Source organism: Chelonoidis abingdonii, chromosome 13 (genome assembly GCF_003597395.2).
Source record: "Chelonoidis abingdonii isolate Lonesome George chromosome 13, CheloAbing_2.0, whole genome shotgun sequence".
NCBI lineage: Eukaryota > Metazoa > Chordata > Testudines > Testudinidae > Chelonoidis > Chelonoidis abingdonii.
The window spans coordinates 18,904,085-18,924,770 of record NC_133781.1 but is presented as its reverse complement, the minus strand read 5'-3'; the positions used below and the strand labels follow the sequence as shown (position 1 = coordinate 18,924,770).

Here is a 20,686-nt window from a genome sequence, read left to right as displayed (position 1 = left end):
GTGGCTACAGAACATACATGAGAAACAGCTTTTTAAGAAAGTTAGAAGAGAAGGTCAAGATCAGGTTTATATTGAAAAGCTGGGTGGAGGTCACTTCTGTGGCTCTGTAATATGGACATAATCTCAGCACCAGCGTACCTCAGGCATATCATCAAGATACACGTCCCCCCACTTTCTTCCAGTCCCCTCCCTTCTGTTCCCCCATATATATCTTGAGAGAGTCTGACATTCTCCTTCAGCTGTCCCTTCAGCTGTGAGAGGTACCATCTTGGAGGATCCAGTGATATGAGAGGGGAATTTTTAAACTTGAGTAGGGGATGCTGGTGCTATAATAATATTGAGACCGAGACCATATTTTGATTTCTTTTGGCAGAGAAGGTGCCTTCCAAACAGGAGGTCATTAATCAAGTGGGCCACAAAACCTAGAATATTTGGTTTAGAGAGAGAAAGAGAAACAACGTACACAATGTAGCATCCAAATACCACAGTGATGAGTGCAGTGGAATTACCTAAATAGATGGTAGAGCTTCTAAACTACAAAGCCTTGTATGAGCATTAATCCTCTCTCCTGCAAGGTACTCAGTGGTGCTAGCCTCGTTTACAGATAGCGTATGTGAGACAGCGAAATAAAGTGACTCGCCCAAGCCATGGGGAGTTAGCATCCCTGGGGATTTGAACTCAAGTTCATCATGCCCAGTCCTATGCACAGACTTGTCAATACATCATGTTCTCCTCATGCTCTTCTCTTCTAATGCTTGCTGCTTTCTTTTTGCCTGCTAAAGTGAAACTGTTGCATGCTTTTTCATAGCTCACTTGCCTTTGAACTAAAATCTGTTGAGATTTACTTTGTATTGTTTAGAATGAGGCATTTGGCTCTACTTCTTCAAAGTTGGGGCAGTGTAATTTGGCATCTCTTTATCGTCATTGATTTCAGCAGAGTTTCTTGTGTGTGCCCCATTAAGATTTTTCTGTGTGCCTAAAACTAGCTTTGTTGCAGAGGTTTTCTATTTCGTCTTCCTTCTTCCAGCAAAATGCACGACACGTAAAACCTGGTTGTGATGAAGGGCTTTGTGGGCAGGGGAGAATGTGTGAAACTTTTGTAAAGCTCAGATTTAATATCAAAAGTACTGCAGAATTAGTTTTCACGCTCCATAGGGTTGAAACTAAGCTCAAAGTTTATAAACTCTGCAGGAGCCTTCCAAAGAAGCTTAGCTTCACCCTGCAGAACCTGGGAGCTCTGCATGACTAACACCTCATGGCTAAGAGGGAGAGAGATAGCTCAGTGGTTTGAGCATTGGCCTGCTAAACCCAGGGTTGTAAATTCAATCCTTGAGGGGGCCATTTAGGAGTCTGGGGATTGGTCCTGCTTTGAGCAGGGGGTTGGACTAGATGATCTCCTGAGGTCCCTTCCAACCTTGACATTCTAAGCTCTTGGGGAGTTCAGGAGATTTGTAGGTGCAGAGTTTCAAGTCAGTGCAATGCTAAAGGGCCACTCTACAATGAGCAGGTATTCAGAGTACTCTGTGTCTTCAGTCTTCTTTAAACTACCTCAATGCTTTGTTGCACCCCAGGGGTGCGACTCTCAAGGCATTTCAACTTCACCAGTCACTTGGCGCTTCTCGCTTTCAAGTGAGATGATTTCCACCCAGGAATTTTGCCACTGGCACTAGTGAATAAGTTTATTTAAAGAGTGGGAGAGAATGAAGAGAGAACTGAATGAGCTTGGGTGTTCCTACTTGAATAGGGCACATTTTACCTTCAGGGTGCTGGCTTATATCTCTTCCATGTCAGAGGGCCTTCACCACCTGATGTGTAGCTTATGTGAAAGGAGTTGATTACACTCAGTCCACTTTCTAGCAAGCAGGTGTCCGTGGCACCAAAGCCATCATCACAATTGTCACTAGTCTCCCTTGTGGGCCATCTTGGTGAAAAGGCCAGGGATTTAATGAGCCAGAGGTAAGCTTTGATTCTTTGACAGAGCTGTGAGAGGAAGCTTGTACTGCTTCTGCCTATGCTGTACATCTCCTGTGGGCAGAAGGTTCCAGCTTCCAGTGCAGCTAGCTTTGCACCTCTCACCTGCATGAAATTTATCACCAAATAAATACATACTTTGATGGCGAAAATGAAATAATAAAATCCCCTGGCAAGGAGGTGATGTGAACTGCTGATTCCTTTAGGAGAAGAGTTCAAAGATTCACTTGGCCCCAGCCTTTCTATTAATGCATTTCCTTTTCTTACAGTGGGGGTCAACTTGTTTTACTTCTGTATAATCATCTACCTCTATGGGGACCTAGCGATCTATGCAGCTGCTGTGCCAGTCTCGCTCATGCAGGTGACCTGGTGAGTGATGGCAGTTCTTTGTAAGCCCAGGGATCTAGTGCGCTAACAGTAGAGGATGGAACAGATCCCTTTGCGTTTGAGTGCTACTGCCATGGAGAGCTAATGAATATACAGTAGACCTGGTTTAGCCTTTGATTTTTGAAAGCGGAGAGGGAGGTGACCCAAGAATAGGTCATCAGCGTTTACAGATGGGGTAGTGAGGTTGGACACCTCCTTTACTGGAGACAGCTAAGCTGGCATTAATTGGCTGAAGAGTCCCTTGACCTGACTGAATCTAAGTCCTGTTTACCCACGTGGTTAATGCAGCACTGGCTGCAGCAATATGAACTGCACTGACCCCACCCATGTGTTTGCTTGTTATTGAAGGACCGTGCCCAGGTGTGATCCTTACAGGCCAAGAACTTACTTGGTTGAGATGGCCAGCTAGGCTGACAGCAGAGTCCTTTTGTGATATGGTTAGGTGTCCATTAAGAATTAGACTGAGACCAGTTCCTTCCTCATAACCAACAATAACCGTCAGAGAAGAATATTTGTTCAAGTTCACTCTGGGCTCAAATTGAAATAGAGTTCTAGAGGTGCAAGTCTCTGTATCCCACTATTAGTAACTTTAACCATCTAGTCCCATCACCTGCATTTTTAAATAGATTCTTGGGCTCTTTGCAGTTATATATGGTTATATAATTGAGTGATTTATGTTTCCTGGGCCTATGATAGAGCAGCAAGATCAGGGGAAAAATCTCTGCATGTCTGTGTCTCTACCATGCCGCATTCTCTTTGACTGGAGGGGAGAGGAAGACGCAATTAGTGTATTCAGAGGGATGTTAATTACTGTTGTTGTTTTTTTTTTTGTTTCCTTCTCCCCACCACCCCATTCTCAGCAGCATAACTGGCAATCACTCCTGCGGTGTTGAAGATGTCACAAAGTATAATGATACAGACAAGTGCTGGGGGCCAATCAGGCGGATTGATGCTTACAGAGTCTATCTGGTGAGTGCTCAGAACTGGATGATTGGTGTGGTCCCTATATCCGATTTGGTTTGAAATGTTGTACGCAGGTTTCTATGGGATAATGTGTTCAGATGAACAGCCACGGTCAGGAATTCTGACTTCAGCCCTGTCTGATTTTGCTGAATGCTCTCACTGCTGGCTTGATCTCCTGACTACATTATAGTTTGGCTGACTACATTGTGCTAAGCGAAATTTCCCCTGCATTCTCTTTATTATGCAGTATTCTTCACTTTCTGACCTGCATGCTGTCTATCTCAGTACTGTTTAAACAGGGGTTGTGTTGCAACTCAGAAGTGGCTGCACTTCAGTGCTTGGTGAAGTGATTCTGACTTTATATACAGCGTCTTAAAGTTTACTGTGTGTATTAGGATCCTTTTGAATGCAAAGCTGTATATGAGTGTTAGATCTGTTCCTATATTAAACAACTTGTGTGTGTGAAATATTGTAGTTTTATACAAACTTCTGCTTTTTGAAGGGGAACATGTCACCAGGCATTGTTCTGTTTCTTCTATGTACCATTTCAGTAGCATGGCTGGCTAGCTTAGGATTCAGTATCAAAATGTTGTGGCTCTGCTGCATGGCAGAATCAAACTCTTTGTGTGAGTGGGAGTTACACACGAAGACAGAAACCATTGTTTGGGGTGAGAAGTGGGGAGAAGGAGATGAAGAGCTTTAATAGCTTTGAAAGCAAAAGCAGCCTGAATCTCAGACCTGTTGGAACTTTAGCTGCGGGTTTAAATAGCAAGCGGAGTGGAAAGAATTAGAAGAAGAATGCATCAGATCATCAGTGCCAGCAGGTAAACCCAGGGGCAGGAGTGAAGATAAGCAATACTTTCAGTTGCCATCGTAAGGAGAGTGTGGCGGCTGGATCACATGCCTGAGCCCTCCTCACTGTTGCAGTAATAACACTGGAACAGGAACTAGATCTCAGAAATATTAGTAAATGTCACAGCCTGGTTAATTATTTAAAAGAAATATTATTGCTTTATTAAATTGCATCTTGGCCTATTTCTTTGAAAACCTACATGATTGAGGATTTTCGCTCTGAATTTCAATAACTGACTGAACAGAAGGAACCCGTCAGGAAAGGCAGAAATGCATTAATTACTAACTGCATCTCCCAGATATTACACCTATAACTCATAAAGATAATTGAAAATTTAAAAAACCTAAACAAACAACCTTACTTGCTGCTGTCTGAGTGGGCAACTTTCATGAACTTTATTCCCCATGCTTGTCTTTGTTCAGGTTTGAAGGTTAGTTTATCCTCTAACGTGTGTGGCAGTAATTAACCCTTTGTCTATTGAGTAATCAAGAAAAAGGTTTCAATGCTTTTCTCCACCTCCCTTCACTGGGAACAGTGCTGTGTGATATGGTTAGGTAATCAGTGGAATTGCTCCGGCGATGGGCTGAACATACAGAAAAGCTCCAAACTGGCAGTGCAACCTCTGAGCTCAGTAACATCTTCACTAATATCTCTACCATTTTCCGCTAGATAAGCATATTGGCAACATTGTATGTCAAAGAGGACAAATCAGGACTCCTATTCCCAGCTCTGCAGTTCAATTGCTGCTTGACCTTGAGCTAGTCACCTAACCTCTGTCTTCATTTACCCCTCTGTAAAAGGAGGGCAATGTTAACAAAGCTCCAAGAGTGTTGACACTTAGCTGTCTGTGAAGCACATTGAGAGTCACTGCAAAAAGTGGTGGTGTCGTTGTCAAGGTCAGGAGAGCTATTCTTCATATGGCACACCTCTGAAGGGAGTTTAAAAATTAAACTGCCTTTAGTGCTGGTGAATCTTTTTCACTGTTCTGTTATAACTTGTAGACAACAGGTGACCAATGGGTATGTCTGCGTTATATTTGTCCAGGGAAAAAAGGTGTCTCTCCTTCGTGTTGCAAAGTGGCAAATTTTACAGGGTATCATTAAATTATAGCAATGTGCATTTTAACAGTCCAGTGACAATCAGATGTTACTTTGTAAGGAGCTAGAAATGCTTCAGTACAGACCTGATGGAACACAAGGTTTTCTTCTCGGTTTTTAGCTTTGTTGCAGGGTGGATTTGATTTAAAGCAAATTGATTTAAATCACTAGTCAGGAAGACTCGATTTAATCATAGTTTTCTACATAAAAGTCTCCTACATTAAAACTTGTTGGTTGTTATAATCTTAATACATATTCTTCACAACTCAGAGGTAGATGTAGGTTTCATTTTCAGAAGGTACACACTATACATTTTTAAACAGTGATTTATTCTGAAAACTTCAGATTCATTTTACAGCTATATCAGAAAATTAATGATTATTTGGTTATTTCATTTACCAAAGGTAATTGAAACAGATATTTATGAAGTCATCGGGAGGTGAACTATCTTCAATTCAACAGGTTAAATCATTAATATTTGGAAGATTTTCTTGCCATGCTGTATTAGGAGGAGAACATCACCAGACACACATCTTAATTGTTTTATTTAACTAAAACAACAACGTTAAATATTCTGGATTTTTTCTTCAACAGCAAACATATAATATTTTAACAAAAAAGCATATGTCCCTCGCTTCTCACATTTATCTCCAACTTCTTTGTCCAGATCTATTCCGCCCCCAAAAATCTTCTATTCATTGAACTTTTTGAAAATTTGCACTTTTAGAGAGCAGTAAGGGATTGACTCATGTACACAAATTTGCAGAGGGACAGTAGAGTTGAGGTCTGTTATTTCTCAGCTCTATGTATTTATTTTTTAATAACATTTTTGCTGTTAACAAGCATGTTACCTCTGGATGCACACATCCACAGTTTGAGATCTGCAAAACTAAGCATCTCTGATGGTATATTTTAGACTGAGCACTGAGTTCAATTGAGTAGATAGAAGGATTAACCTAAATCTATACGAAAGCCTGTGGAACCCCACAAGATTGGATCCCTAATCCATGAACTATTGGAACTCATTTACAAAACTTTTCTTAAACATTACGTGAATATGCTGTCTCATACTATAGAATTAGAATTTATAATCTCTATTCCATGATGAGATATCTTTGAGCTATACTGTATCTTAATTAAAACTATCTTTAGATTTTTTCCTCAAAAAGCATTTTATCAAAAAAATCTGACTTAATTTAAAAAAAAAAGGATTTATTTATTTATTTTAAATCATTGATTTTTATCCACCCTGCTTTGTTGGAATTTCACTTTGAAAAACTCCAGGGATGAAAGGATAACTTGTTCAAAACCACAACAATCTTCAAGGAAGTAGCATAAACAGTCTGAAATTTGTGCTATAGGAGAGTAGGCTTTGTGGTCAAACAGTAAGGTAGAGTTGGGTAGACCAGAGTACTGAGTGACACATTCTCAGATGCACGCGCTTCCATCAAATGAAAAAGGGCTGCTGTTCTTGTCTCTTGTTGCATTATTTCAAACTCTGTCGTCACTTCTTTTTCCACAGGAGTAAGTTGTAGTGCAATCAAGCTTTTTCTTCTCAAAACATGATGGTGCTTTGAGATGACTATTTTCTGAAGTGTTGGGTTTTTTTCCCAAGCTTAATTGGAATATTGTATGTAGTACAAAATTAAAACTTGACATCAGCTGTCACGTGAAATGCTTTATACTGCAGAGATCAAAAGCTGGTAAAGAGGTTTCCTAATTCAGAATATGTGTCTGTGTCTACCACAACACTTTACATTCAGCATGGAATAACTATCACCTTAAACTGTCAAGTTTGTGTACAGAAGTGGATCCTCTAGGATCAGCAGGATAGCCAGAGCCTGGTTGTGCAAAGGGGGAAACAAGCCATTTAGAAGTGGAGAAGGGGGATAAACCTCTCAAGAACATAAACAAATGGGACCTTCTCCTCCCTAGCATGAGAAATGTCGCTAGAAGCCAGGGCCCTTTTGTTCTGGAGTCCTAACTCTCCCACTTGTGAATGGGTACTGAATCAGCCAGCTAAAACCAAGGAGCTTTTCCTCATACTAAATCCTGGAATGGGAAGGAGGAAAAAGACAGCACAAGAACTTAGAAGGAAAGTCACACTGTCCTCCAAAGAAACCAGCACTGTTCTTTGCGAGCATCAGACTGTCCCCTGAGCTCTTGTCTCTAGTTTTCCGATCTTTCCTGGCTGTTCCCCATGGCTGAACTGCAGGCTCAGCTCTGAGGGAGTCTAAGCAGGTCAGCACAGTCCAGCCAAGTTACCACCGTAGCCAGCACTCTGCTCCCTACCGTCAGTTAGAATGAATCCCCCTTAGCTCCCACCACTTCCTGTGTGTACGCAGCCAGCAAATTACTGGCAACGTTTTTACTTCCATTTTTTTTACGACTAAATGGTCAAGTTAATGTTTCCTGCAGAATTTGTGGCAACTGCAAGAATCATACCAATTGGGCCTTTTTCACCTCAAATGCCACCTGTCAGCAGAAGGTCAGTCCTGCCTCTGCCCCAAGGACTCTGTTTTTTTTCCCTTCCCTTTTTTCTCAATTGCAGTAATCACTGTTTCAAGCACCCAATCTTTAGTCTGGGGAAAGGGAGGAGAGAATGATTGACATAAAATCCTATTTATTGATTTGATGTCCAAAAACTCCTCTGGAAAAGGGCTCCATTCCTGCTTTTTGGAAGTGGATGTTGAGCACCATGTATGTAATGAGACTGTTTAGACTGATTATGTCCCTCTCTGAAGATTTTTGTGCCTGTGCAGCATTTTTATTACTGCTACAGAGTCTAGCACACGTATGTGTGGCTTCAGGGACAACACGTAGCCTGCTGAGCCCACAGTACCCTTCATCCTGCATAAACTGAGTGGTGTTGGTCGTAAATTGCGTCCCAAAATACGGGTGGCTTGTGATAGAAACAGGTCAAGGAAAATGGTGCTTTTACTCAGTTGTACTCCCTCCTTCCTGTCCTGTTACTTGATGCTTGCATTTGCCTCCTTGGGTTTGGAAGCTGGGATTATGAAAAGCACGGCATGAGTACGCTTGGTGCAGCATGCGGGGTGAATCGGCTAGTAAGGGAGGCACAGGCTGCATGTCCTGTAGATGGCAAATGTTGATTGCAGTTAAAGGAAATTGGTAACTTTTTTGCTCTTCCTTTCAAATCAGTCAGTCTCATCGCAGTGGCGTCCTCCGCAGCTAGAGTGACTTCTGGGTCATTTGGCTGTTTTATGCCCATTTTTAAGGGCAGCCTGGAGTGAGCTATAAAGGGAGGTAAGATCTAAGTCTCTGCTGTTGTGCGTGTTTCATAGTGCAGTTAGCCTACAGATTTAGGGTCATGGAGCCCTGCTGCAATTCCTTTTATAACACTTCCCTTAAGGCCAGCCAAATGTCTTCTGTGTGGACTGGACAAAGGGACAGTGGATTTAAGGTTTAACCCTCTCTGCATTGGACTTGTACCTATTTCCTGTTACAGTCCTGATGTTACCCTTCCTTAGTGATGTGGTGAAATAATGATTTTGCTGCTAGAGAAAAATTGGCTGATTTAGTACTCGTAGAAGAAATAAGGGGTTAAATCGTGGGACTCGCCAGCCATCTGGAGAGTCTGATCGAACATGACCGTGGCAAACGTTGGCTCAGTTCTGCACTGGGGCGGATGGAAATGCTTTTGCTTCCTCTCTTCCATCAGACCTCCCTTCCTGGTAACTCAGGAGCCCAGTGTCTTCCCATAACAGACTGAAACTCCCAAGTGGGGGAAGCAAATGCCATTTTGGAGGAAGGCACTGCAAAAGCTCCTCTCCCTAGCCTGGCGTTGCAGTGTTTAAGGCTATCAGGTATATCTGTTCCATGGGAGGATGTGCTGGTTTTGGCTTATTGGGAAAGGTACATGGCATCCACTTTTACAGGTTCACAGATGCTGCAGTATCGCAGGCAGCCCAGCGGGTGCAGGTCGAGTGAAGATGGGAGCACAGATGGTTTAATGGAGATTATCTCAGTTGGAAACATGCTTGTGCGGTGAATCAAATGAGCAGGCTCTTAAGCACTCACCATCTCTCTTCAGGAAGGGACAATGTCACCCCAGCCTGACGTTCTGATTACAATGAGCAACCAGAGCAGGATCTGTCTGAAACTGAGGGAATCTGGTGCAGAAAGGTGGGGAGATAATCAAGGGGAACAAAGATCTTCTCGTTAGATGCTGCATTTAACCTGAAAGGGCTAAAGCTGAATTAGTACATTTTATGTAGATGCATTTTCCCCTCTTCTTCTGTCTCAGCATGGCACTTCCTGCTTGGGTTCTCTTTGATTGCAATCTGTAGGGCTTTTTTTCTCTTGTTTCTTCATCTCCCTGTTCCCCCTTCTCCGACTCTAGAGCTGCCACCTTGGTATTCCCCCCACAGCTCTGACTGTAACCTCACGTCTGTCTCTGTGAGTATAAGGCTGCATTTGGGAACCTGTCACTCTCATCTGGGCATAGAGGTGCCTTTGATTTCTCACTGTAGAACCATGTCTCTGTTAATTCGTGTGCCCTCATTCACCCCCCTGTAGGGCTGGAGCCCTTGCATACCCTGCTTTCTATAGATTCTACTGTTAAGAAAAACATGTAGCCTCGCTGTTTAGAGGGTTTTACTGAAGGGCATCCCCCATTAAGCCAAAACTCTTCCATATGTGAGCACCTGAGTCCACAGCCTGCTCTCCTCACATGCTAGTGCCAACTGGAGTGGCCATTACCACTATTTAACCCAAATGGCCCCTCTGCTGAATACAACCCCGGGTGGATAAAGCCTTTCCAGAGAGGTTTTCAAATCTGCAGCCCAGTTGGCTCTCAAGAGCTTACACTTAGCACAAACCCTTTTGAGCCGAAAGGATCTCAAATTGCCTTACAAACTATATATAAAGGATCACTTCACCACCCAGTGGAGCTGAAGTGCAGCCAGTTATATGGTGGAGCGTGTCAGCTGTTCAGTAGCATGCAAAAATTCAAGGCAGGTGCACATAAAAATTTGAGTCTTGTAGATGGGGGAGGGAGCAGGGGTATCCACCATTGGTGGAGGTATCCCCCAAAACACGTCTCACTGGCTTTATATGATGTAAGGGATTCGTAGCAATGATGTCCCAGCATGAGCAGCTGATCTAACTCTTCTCCCCAAGTCCATTGGTATTGGGAACAGTCCTTGAGTTGAGAGTTGGTGCTTTGAGCTGAGTACATCTTCTGAGGTGGGACACGCTCTTGTTCTGAGCGTTCCCTTCTGCAGCTGAGAACACTTTCCCTGTATTCTGCCACCTTCCACCACTGTGCCCCACAGAAGTCACATCCAGCAATCAGTGGATCAGAGCTGCTGTCTCGGGTATCTATTCTTGTGGGTCTCAGTGCTAAGAGTGGCCTAGAGACTTTCAGAGTCAGCAAGTGAGGAACAAGTGTCCGTGGGAGGAAGGATTGACCTTCTACGTCAGGGGTAGGCAACCTATGGCACGTGCGCCGAAGGCGGCATGCGAGCTGATTTTCAGTGGCACTCACACTGCCTGGGTCCTGGCCACTGGTCCGGGGGGCTCTGTGTTTTAAATTAATTTTAAATGAAGCTTCTTAAACATTTTTAAAAATGTTATTTACTTTACATAAAACAATAGTTTAGTTATATATTATATACTGTGACAAAATTCCTTTTCTACCTTGGTGGGTCCTGCGCTTATTGGTAGATTTGCTCACCTCAGTGATCTTCCCCACAGTCTCGGTCAGCTTCTCCTGTGTCTGATCAGGAGTGGGGAGGTTTGCGGGGAACCTGGGTCCGCCCTCTACTCCGGGTTCCAGCCCAGGGCCCTGTGGATTGCAGCTGTCTATAGTGCCTCCTGTAACAGCTGCATGACAGCTACAACTCCCTGGGCTACTTCCCCATGGCCTCCTCCAAACACCTTCTTTATCCTCACCACAGGACCTTCCTCCTGGAGTCTGATAACGCTTGTACTCCTTAGTCCTCCAGCAGCACACCCTCTCACTCTCAGCTCCTTGCACCTTTTGCTCTCGGCTCTTCACACGCACTGCCTCTCCTCTGGTTCCCCCTCGGCTGACTGGAGTGAGCTCCTTTTTAAACCCAGGTGCCCTGATTAGCCTGCCTTGATTGGCTGCAGGTGTTCTAATCAACCTGTCTGCCTTAATTGGTTCTAGCAGGTTCCTGATTACTCTAGTGCAGCCTCTGCTCTTGTCACTCAGGGAACAGAAAACTACTCATCCAGTGACCAGTATATTTGCCCTCTACCAGACTCCTGTACCCTACTGGCCTGGGTCTGTCACAATACTTATAGAAAGAGACCTGCTAAAAATGTTAAAATTATTACTGGCACGCAAAACCTTAAATTAGAATGAATAAATGAAGACTCGGCACAGCACTTCTGAAAGGTTGCTGACCCTGTCCTACGTCATCACCTGAAAGCAGCACTGCTGCCAAGGGGGTATGAATTCACTGCTGGGTGTGCTGAGCCTAAACCTGCACAGAGGGATCATGAGGAAAACTGGGGGAAGTTTATTGTGCTGATGTGAAGCCACCATGCCTGTTTGCTTATAACAATCACCTAGATCACTCATACAGCAGTGTTCTGTAGTAACAGGCCAAACCACTACAGCTTGCAGCAGGGCTGCTATGGCAGTATAGAGCCATTGCTGTAGCCTCCTCTTGTGCTGTTTTCTCCAAAGGGATGTGTCCTAGCAAGATTCTCTTGCCAACGCTCGAGCATGTTGTTCCTTACTACAAACACTCCAGTGCTTTTTATTGCAAAATGAATGTGGAAATAAAAACAAATGACTGTCAGTGTAAAAGAATGGCAGTTATTACTCCTGTGGGCAGTTACAGTACTGGAAGTCAGGAAGAACCTACATTAGTGATCCAGAATGCTGCAGCATCGTCGTCTTCTGGAATACTGCAGCGCACGTGGGTATGTGAGAAACAAAAGGATTGAAGTCCTGCTTTGTAACTAATCAGTGCTTCCCTAACTTTTGCGACAGATGCCTTGATAATGCAGCACTGTTTGACTAAAAACCCAGTCCAAGGGGCTAATTTCTGGGTCTCTTTCCTGTCTCCATCTCATCAACTTTTTAAAGAGTGAGGTCAGTTTGCCCTGAAGCTGCTGCAAAAACTGGGAGCCGAGTTCCGCCAAAATGAATGGCGTCTGGGAAATGAAAGCTATTCTCCGCTTTTTGTCATGGAGCTAATAAGGTTGAATTCGCCCCTCCTTTCTTGGCCATTCTTCCCTCCATCTTGTCATTAATTTCTGTTTCTGTCGCAGTTTATTGTCTGCTCATCATGCGTCTTTGACAGATAACCTGGCAGTTTCACAAGGCTTTTTCCCCTCAATGTTTCCCAACCAAAAAAAACCTGGTTCATGCCTAGCCTCTGTGAATGGGGCTTTGTTTTTAATTGGTTTGGCTCATGCAGTGGCAGAGATCTGTGCAGCATTTTGCAAGCAGGATGTAGACTTGTCATGTCAGTATCCCTAGCGCTAAAGTTCTGCTTTTGGTATTGGATTTGCTAGCTTCCTTTGCAGCCTCCCTTCCCTTAGGACAAGGGAAGTATCAGATGGAAAGCGAATGTACCCTGATGCCAGGACTCAGGGAAGGAGACTGATCCTTTGGTACATAGTGGAAGAACTCCAAGAAACTGCAAGGACGTGGATTGAAGTGACTGGCTTTAAAGGATTAGCTTGTCTCTTATTACAGATAAATCGATAGTGCAGGGGACTGGAGTGTTTTTTTTTTGTTTTTTTTTTTTGCAAAGAGCTGTCTGTTCGCTTCACAATGAGAAGTGGTTTTTCTTCTTAAATGAGGCCTGGATTACACTGTCACTCATCCTGACACTGAGCTTTTCCGGAGCGCTCCTAACAAAGGGCCTTAATAATGAGTCCTTCCCTCAGCCACCTCCAGCCAACTAGCAAGGGCTGTGCAGAGAGTGAAGGCATCAGACTGTATCCTACATATGGTTGCCTGATCCTTTCCCGGGCATGTGTGCTATGGTCGCTGGCCAAAGGCTGCCCAACCCAAACAGGAAGTGGTCTGGCTGGTATGATTAGTGTAGGATGTCATTGGTTTTAGGCAACTTGAATTGCAGTGTGACTGCCTTCAGTCTGCTCCTGGCTTGCTTTGGAAGCTCAGACTGGCCCATTTGAGGATATTTTCTTTTGGAGTCTCTGTCAGGAATCTAGGCTTTGCCAGATGGGATAACCGCACTGCTCCAAGTCTAGTCTCTTGCCTCCAAGAGTGGCAGATTTTTCAGATGAAGGTCAATACTTTTGATTCCCATAAAACAGATGGCCAGTTGTGCCATGTTGTATTGTGGGAAGGAAGGCAGACTCCTTCCTGACCACCTATAGCAGCCATTTTATATTCTGAAGCCTGAGATTTGATTACCCGTGTCATAGCATCCATAACAATAAACAATGGGTTTAAGATTTGTAGGAGGTTTTGGCTAGTGAGCAGCTGTCTTGAACAAGGAGAGTTAGAAAATGGCTTTGGGGATCACCCTTCTTCCTCTCCAAGCACTTCCCTTAACTCTGTGGAAATCTCACCTCCTAGGGTATGTCTACACTGCAGCTGATGGTGCAACCTTCTTTTATTTTGCATTTGTATAGTGTCTAGCACAATGGGGCCCCTAGTCCATGACTAGGTCTCTTAGGGGCTACAGTAATATAAATAATGCTACCTGAGCTACAATCCCACCTCTGTGTGCAGTGTAGATGTACTCAGTAAGCACTGTGCCTGCAAGAGGCCAGAGGGAGGACAGATCCTTCTCTAAATAAAACCCTATGTTGGAACAGAGCTTGATCAGGCAGCAAGACACCAAACATGACACTCTTCTCTCTTGATGTTGGAGACCTGTCTCTCTTGAACTGGGCAGATGTCAGAACTGATTTCTAGTCATGAGCTGCAGAAATCGGAAAGGTTTCAAAATAGCCTTTAAGACTCTTCTCAGGCCAGCCTGTTTCAAGACACTCCACTGGTCTGTCTCTCTTTGAATCATTTATGGAACATAAGTTCTAAGTGCTCTTGCTATATTAAGGGTTTAGTTTCATATTGTAGTGACAGCATCATAGAAACTGAAGTTGGAAGAGACCTGGTTTGTCGGCTAAGCTGTCCATGGAGTGGGTCGGTACGAGACTTCCTAAACAGCAGATTTTCTAATACTTTTCCACTGTTTTTAAAAATAAAATAACAGATCTTACTGCTAAACAAAACAGCGACTTTATTGGCCTGGCTAATTACATACAAGCATTTCCATTGAGTAGGACAGTGACTTCAATATTTTCTTCTTCCTTCTCCGAAAGTTTCATTAACGAATTGGCAGAAAGGGTAATCAGCCCCAGGGCAAACTTGCTATAAGATTGCAAGGTAGTGCCGCTCTGTGAGCATCGCGATGAGAGGAGACTGGGACAGTGACTTTGAGCAGGGTAGTGTCGGTCTATTCAGCCCCTTGGGAGCGCTGTTCAGGGAGGTGCTCTGAAGATGGTTGTGGCTTGCCTCAGTGCTGGGGCTGGATGACTCTCAAGGTCCCTTCTAGCCATACAGTTCTATGATCCTGTGAGCTGTTGCTTTTGTTTGGGTGAAATATTTGATGTTATCTTGACCAAAACTGTGATCTTTAGACCAAACCAGCAGGTACTGATGACAGAATTATAGGCGCTACCATAAATACAGATAACACAAGACTGGCCAGATTTGTCCTGTAGCAAACTGTGATCGATGTCACCTTTCTGGGCAGAAGTGATCCCTGAAGTGATCCAGAGGGTTTATTACACCAGACTGAGTAGTGTGCACTAGACAAAGTAGGGGAAGAAGAAGGCGCAGAATGAGCCAACACCACAGGTAGCCCCTAGCACTGCGGCGTAAAAGCAGGAGTTATAATTACAATGCGTGGGGCATCTTTAATGTGCCTCCAGGCAGTTGCCCCATGACCCACCAAACAGTGAATCGGGATGAGACTCCCTTATTGCCTGAAGGTTTTCATTTCAGGGGTCAGAGTATGTTAAACCTTACTGAGAATTTAGTGCAAGTGAGGAGAAGGAAAATAGGAGACAAAGATGATGAAGTGCTATGCGGGAAGAGTTAATGAAGGCAGATCCCCAGGGACCTCCTAACCCTGAGAAGGTCATGGAGATGCATGCTTGTGGGTCTTCCATGCCTATATGCCACGCTGCATATCTGTTTCTTCCACCTTAAAGCTGTCTGACCTGGGTGGAGGGTATATTAAATAGAAAGATAGAGTTAGCAGCCAATACTCCACTATCTGCATAGATGTAGGGCAGTGTCTGTCGGGGGAGGGGGGGTAGTAATGGCTGTGCTCTCACACTTTATTAGATGAAGCTCATTAATCTGTTTATAGCCCTGCTCACTAATGTTGCAAAAAATCCTCAAGGCTACTCCGTGTCAGGAAGGCTCCTGTTCTATTTCGGCTCCATTTTGAGGTCAGCCTGTGGAGGGCACAGTCGGGCACAGCTCTGCAACTTCGCTCTGCGTGGCTGCCATGTATCATGCACCCGACATTCCACTTTCAAACTGCTCTCCTGCCATCAGCTTCTTTGCTCCCCTCCCACTCCATTCGGATGCAATAAGATGCAGAGTAGGGGACATCAGGGGTCAAGGAGGTGCTAAAGTGACTACAAGACATTGCAGGTGATTGTACCATAAATACCCCATCGATGGAGAATTAGATGGCAGTCACCTCGGGAGATTGCTGGTCTCCATCTTTCTCTTGCTCATGAAAAATGACTATGGAAGCATATTTACACCAGAGAATGCAAGCTTGCTGCTGGCTCCAATCCTGGCTGTGTGCGCCAGGGACTGCATAGAATGACTTTTTGAAAACACTTTGCCGTGTTTGGATTGTTTAATTTAGGAGAGGAGGGAATTGAGTGGTTGGTTGGGGAGGGGATGTTGGGTCTCTTTGGTGGGGGGAGGGTAAGTGAACTTAGCGCTCACTGAAATGTGCTTGCTCAGGATTCTGACAGCCCTCTCTTCATCCACATCAAAGATACAGCCAGGACAGCACCATGCCAACTTCACCACGCTGCCCTTTCAATGTGCTGCAGTCTTGATGTTGAGGGGCTTTATCTAGGGGCCACAGGGGAGGTTCAGGCTCTGGTCCATTCAGTCCTTAGTCTCTCTGAGACCCCCGCAATAAGGTCAAGACTTGTGATAGTGTTTTTCGTGGAGTGGACACTTGTCCATTTGGAACTGGATTTAAACAAGCAGATACATTTAACGTAGGCCACTGACCAGCCATTAGGCAGTAATGCCACCACTGGCTCTACGTATTCCTCAGGGCACTAAGGGCAATGTCCTCAGTGGGCATTGTAGGCATCGCTACCCGTACTTCAGTGCAGCTATCCCAGCTTTCACCAGCTGTAGCTCTGGCTCTAGAAGAATATTCAACCTCTGCCCCAGCCATGTTGTGTAGATCCTGTGAATCAAAGGAGAATGCCAGCTGTGAAGATTGCTCTTTGTACAGCCAATATGTTTCCCATGAGTTATGACTGTAAAAACCCCCATGGTGTATCCTGAGAGCTGCATGTTAATTACCAGCAATGCTTTGGAAGCGGATGTCTGTGACAAAGTAGCTCTCCTTTACTCTGGGGGGTAGAAATGAGGCCAGTTACACTTTATCCATAAGTATTACTCATGCAGTGTCTAATGGAGGCAGCGTTGTTCCATGGAACTTCATTACTGCCTGGAGGGGGGAAGAAGAGGTTAAAAACCTCTCAGCCTCTTCGAGCAATCCCATTTCTGCTGCTGGGTTATTGTTTTAACCAATTTAAATGAGAGTCAATAATTACCTGCTTCTTGATAACTTCCTGCCAGTCAACACAGCAGCAGCCATGGTCCACACGCCAGCCGCTGGGGGCTCTGTCTCTCCATCTTTCATCTTTAAGCTTTTATAAAGGGTCTGGAGGGAACCTTGTTTGAACAATCAGTCTCCTTTTTCGTATATTATATCTTACCATAGGTGGTGACGGATGAAGCTTGGAACGCAGCCCTAAGTAAAGTGCCACCTGGCACTTTAGCTGGAGAGCTGAGATCACGCAGGAGGGACGAGTGTGTCCTCTGTCACGAGGGGGGATAGCAGAGGAGGCTTGGAATGAGGTCTGAGACTGGGAACTGCAAGAAAGCCCCACAAAGCCTCTCTTCTTGAAATCAGTAACAGATTGGTCCTTATAAGCGTTGCAGCCTGTGGTGTGACAGGTTGAGGCTACTAGGGTGCGGGGATTAGGGTGGTGGGTGCCACAGTGGAGGTGGTGGTGCTGTTGTGGTGGTTATCTGGGCTGCAAATGGGTGTGTTTAAGTCAGTAGTGGTAACATTTTTAGTGGCTAAACGCTCTGGGCTGTTTTAGCCTCAGTGACAATGAACAAACACCATGTTGGGGGGAGCCTAAAACCTGGTAAGTTCTTTCAGGCAGAAGTATGGTTTAAACCATTTGGACTGGCTCCAGAAGAGTCCTTACATTTGCCAAAGGCCTGATCCAAAGCCCCCTGAAATCAGTGGAAAGACTCCCCCTGTAGACGTCAATAGTCTTTGGATCAGGCCCCAGATCAGGGGATGAAATCACATATTTCTGCCTGTGTCATCAGTGTTAAAACTCAAGCTCCTCTTCCCCTGTTGTTCTCTAAATGTCATCTGTAGGAGAGAACCTGATGCAGGTAGGGGCTCTTACACAGCTTGTGGAGCAGGGCCATGGCTCCCGAGCAGGCCAGATGTCACAGAGCTCATCAGGTGTTTCTGCTAGGCCAGCTGGCTGTCAGGCTCTTCTTAGCCATGGTGCATTTGTCTCCGTCGCCTCCAGCATTCACCTAGGCTGCTGGTGTAGCTTGTGGAGCTCAGGGACATCTCACCTAGGCAGAACTGGCATCAGAATTACTATTCATTTGACACCAGCTAGAAAGTGACTGCTTTTTCTACTGTTCAAGGATACTCTTTGCTTCTATTTCTAAACAACTAATCTTAACAGGGACCATTTTCCTCTCAGAGGTGTCGCTTCATTAACTTCTGCTCTGCTGTGGGAATGTTCCATATCCATAGCCTTGCAGCATCTGTAAAGCATCCAGTTTAGCCTGCCAGCTGAGGCAAAGCAGTTTACCAAAGAGAGTGATCCAGTGGATCTAAATCTCAAGTCCTTATGCTTGTAAATGCCAGATTTCTCCATGTTTAGAGTAAGCTTATTGGTATCCCCTTACCCCTTTCAGTGGGAAGAAAAGGGCTGCTCAGAACTTGTGATGTGCAGTCACCAATATTGGAGATGCTGGGTGAAATCACCATGAGAACAACCTTGCATGTGAGATGTCCGCACTTCTTCCACCAGTCAGAACCAGGATCCTCAGAGCAAAGATTTGATTTGGAATTGGCTGTTGCTTTGGGTCGAGTATTAGAGGGCTGGAGTTGTGGGGTTAGTTCTCATATTAAGCAAACATTGCTCAGAATTTGGGGTTCCTTCACACTCTGAATCAAAAAGGTACAGTAGTTATTCAGGTTAGTTTAATTCTCAGTAAATGCTAAACATTGTGGATGCTTTTTCTGCAGATCAAATCTTGAAGGCAACTAAGCAAGTTCCAATGGCAGTTGTGAATGAAACTTGTTTTCATCAGTGTCCCTTGGCAGGCATATGCATTCACACTCTCAGCACACAGACATTTACTTGCAGAGTCTGTGGTGCTAGTTCTAGTCCCTGAGACCCATTGCTTTATAAAAAGCTGTGAGAGAAGAGCCAAATTCAATCAAATGTGGTCTGCTTATTCTGAACACTGAGGACTTGAGCAATGACGACGTACGCTTCCTCCAGATCCAGTAAAGAGCCTGTTTGGCCAGCAAAACCCTCTGACTCTGGCATAAGGCACCTTCTGTCCTGATTTGATTCTTGATCAATATGTCTGATACCTGGCAACATTCTCTTGGAGTATCTCAGCTGTTCGTCACAAGTGGATGTTGACTGAGGCACTACAGCCATCCGGTTTACATAACCACTTCAGTACTTTCCCTTTCCTTCTTGTGATCTTTCTTTGTAAGTGTCATCTTATCCGAAGTGGCTTGTCTACTTCTTACCTGGCATGCGAATTTCAACACAAATACTGTGTTTCTTTTTCAGTTGCTGTGCATCTTTCTAACAACAGCAGCAAATCCCATCTTGGTCCCTGCAGCAAGAAGGCTCCAAGTCAACAGGCCTGTCTTTCATTTTGAAGTATTAAGAGCTGTCAGAGGGAAAGGTTAGGAAGCCACTGACAGCTGGATTCCTGTTTGTTGTAACCCCCAAACCTTGGCAATGTTATAGACAGAAAAAAAAAACTGTGGGGGAGGGGGAGGGAGGAGGCATCCTAACACTTCAAGAACTACTCAGCTATCGAGGTCGCTGGCCATCAGGGCACAGCATAATTCAGAGAGACGAGCTGTTGTCTTCTGTTCTGTGCTAGCAAGCTTCTAATTTTCTCTGACCGGAAACATAATCTTCAGTAAAAGACACAAACGGGTTGCCATCTAGTTGTGTACTGGGTCATACTGGCTTCAACACAAACAGGACTTTGCAAAGAGAAGAGGCTTTCATTTTTTTGTGCATGACTTCCTACATGACTGCAACAGGCGCGGGTATATTTTTTTTTATTTTTTTATTTTGTGACGGAAGGGGTTCGAGGACAGAGATTAGGGAATTACCCCCTCCGATAATTGAGCCAATCCCTTGCAAGAGTATGCTAAGGATTCCCTTCTCCCACACTCGTAGGGGATGTACGAGCTCTTAGACACAGCACTTCACCTTAGCCAAAAGGCTGACATCTCTTCTTCCTTGTTCAGGTTGAACTGAACGAGCCTCCATTCGTTGTCTGTAATTGTAAACCACCAGAGTGCAATAATTCACTTCAGTTAAAGATTTGCCTGTTCCTTCTGCCTCAGGTTATTTTGCTAAAATTTAGTATTCGGGATAGGGTGACCAGACTGCAAGTGTGAAAAATCGGGATGGGAATGGGGAGTAATAGGAGCCCATATTTAAAAAAAAGCCCTAAATATCAGAATTGTCTCTATAAAATCGGGACATCTGGTCACCCTAACTTGGGGTGATAGAGGCCTTAGATATTTCTAAGATAGAAAGCAGGGGAGTTGAACTAGAAAATGCAAGAGCTCTTCCTTGGTGTGTAACGAGTAGTGCCGTTTGAATTCCATGAGGATATACAGACTTAAGCTTTGTTGACTGTTGCATGTAGTGAGTCAGGGTTTGTAAAACAGCCATGGTCAGCTCCAGGGTTTTTGCCACCCCAAGCAGCAAAAAAAAAAAATCCACGATCACGATCTGCAGCTCAACCGCCACCACTTCAGAATTCAGTGGCTGGTCCTTCGCTCCGAGAGGGACCAAGGGACCTGCCGCCAAAGACCCAGACATGCTGCCTCTCACCATTGGCTGCCCCAAG

General features: G+C 44.6%; 1 protein-coding gene across 4 annotated transcripts in view; it reads left to right on the top strand.

The window, feature by feature from the left end:
* Positions 1–20,686, top strand: part of TMEM104 (transmembrane protein 104) — a 152,772-nt gene that overhangs the window by 104,792 nt on the left and 27,294 nt on the right. For 3 of the 4 annotated variants that reach the window (XM_032785078.2, XM_032785077.2, XM_075071806.1), the window contains exons 7-8: positions 2,241–2,340; positions 3,219–3,327. In XM_032785078.2, the coding sequence (XP_032640969.1) occupies positions 2,241–2,340; positions 3,219–3,327 (209 nt within the window). The remainder of the gene's footprint in view (positions 1–2,240; positions 2,341–3,218; positions 3,328–20,686) is intronic. The other variant, XM_075071807.1, reaches the window with a different exon arrangement.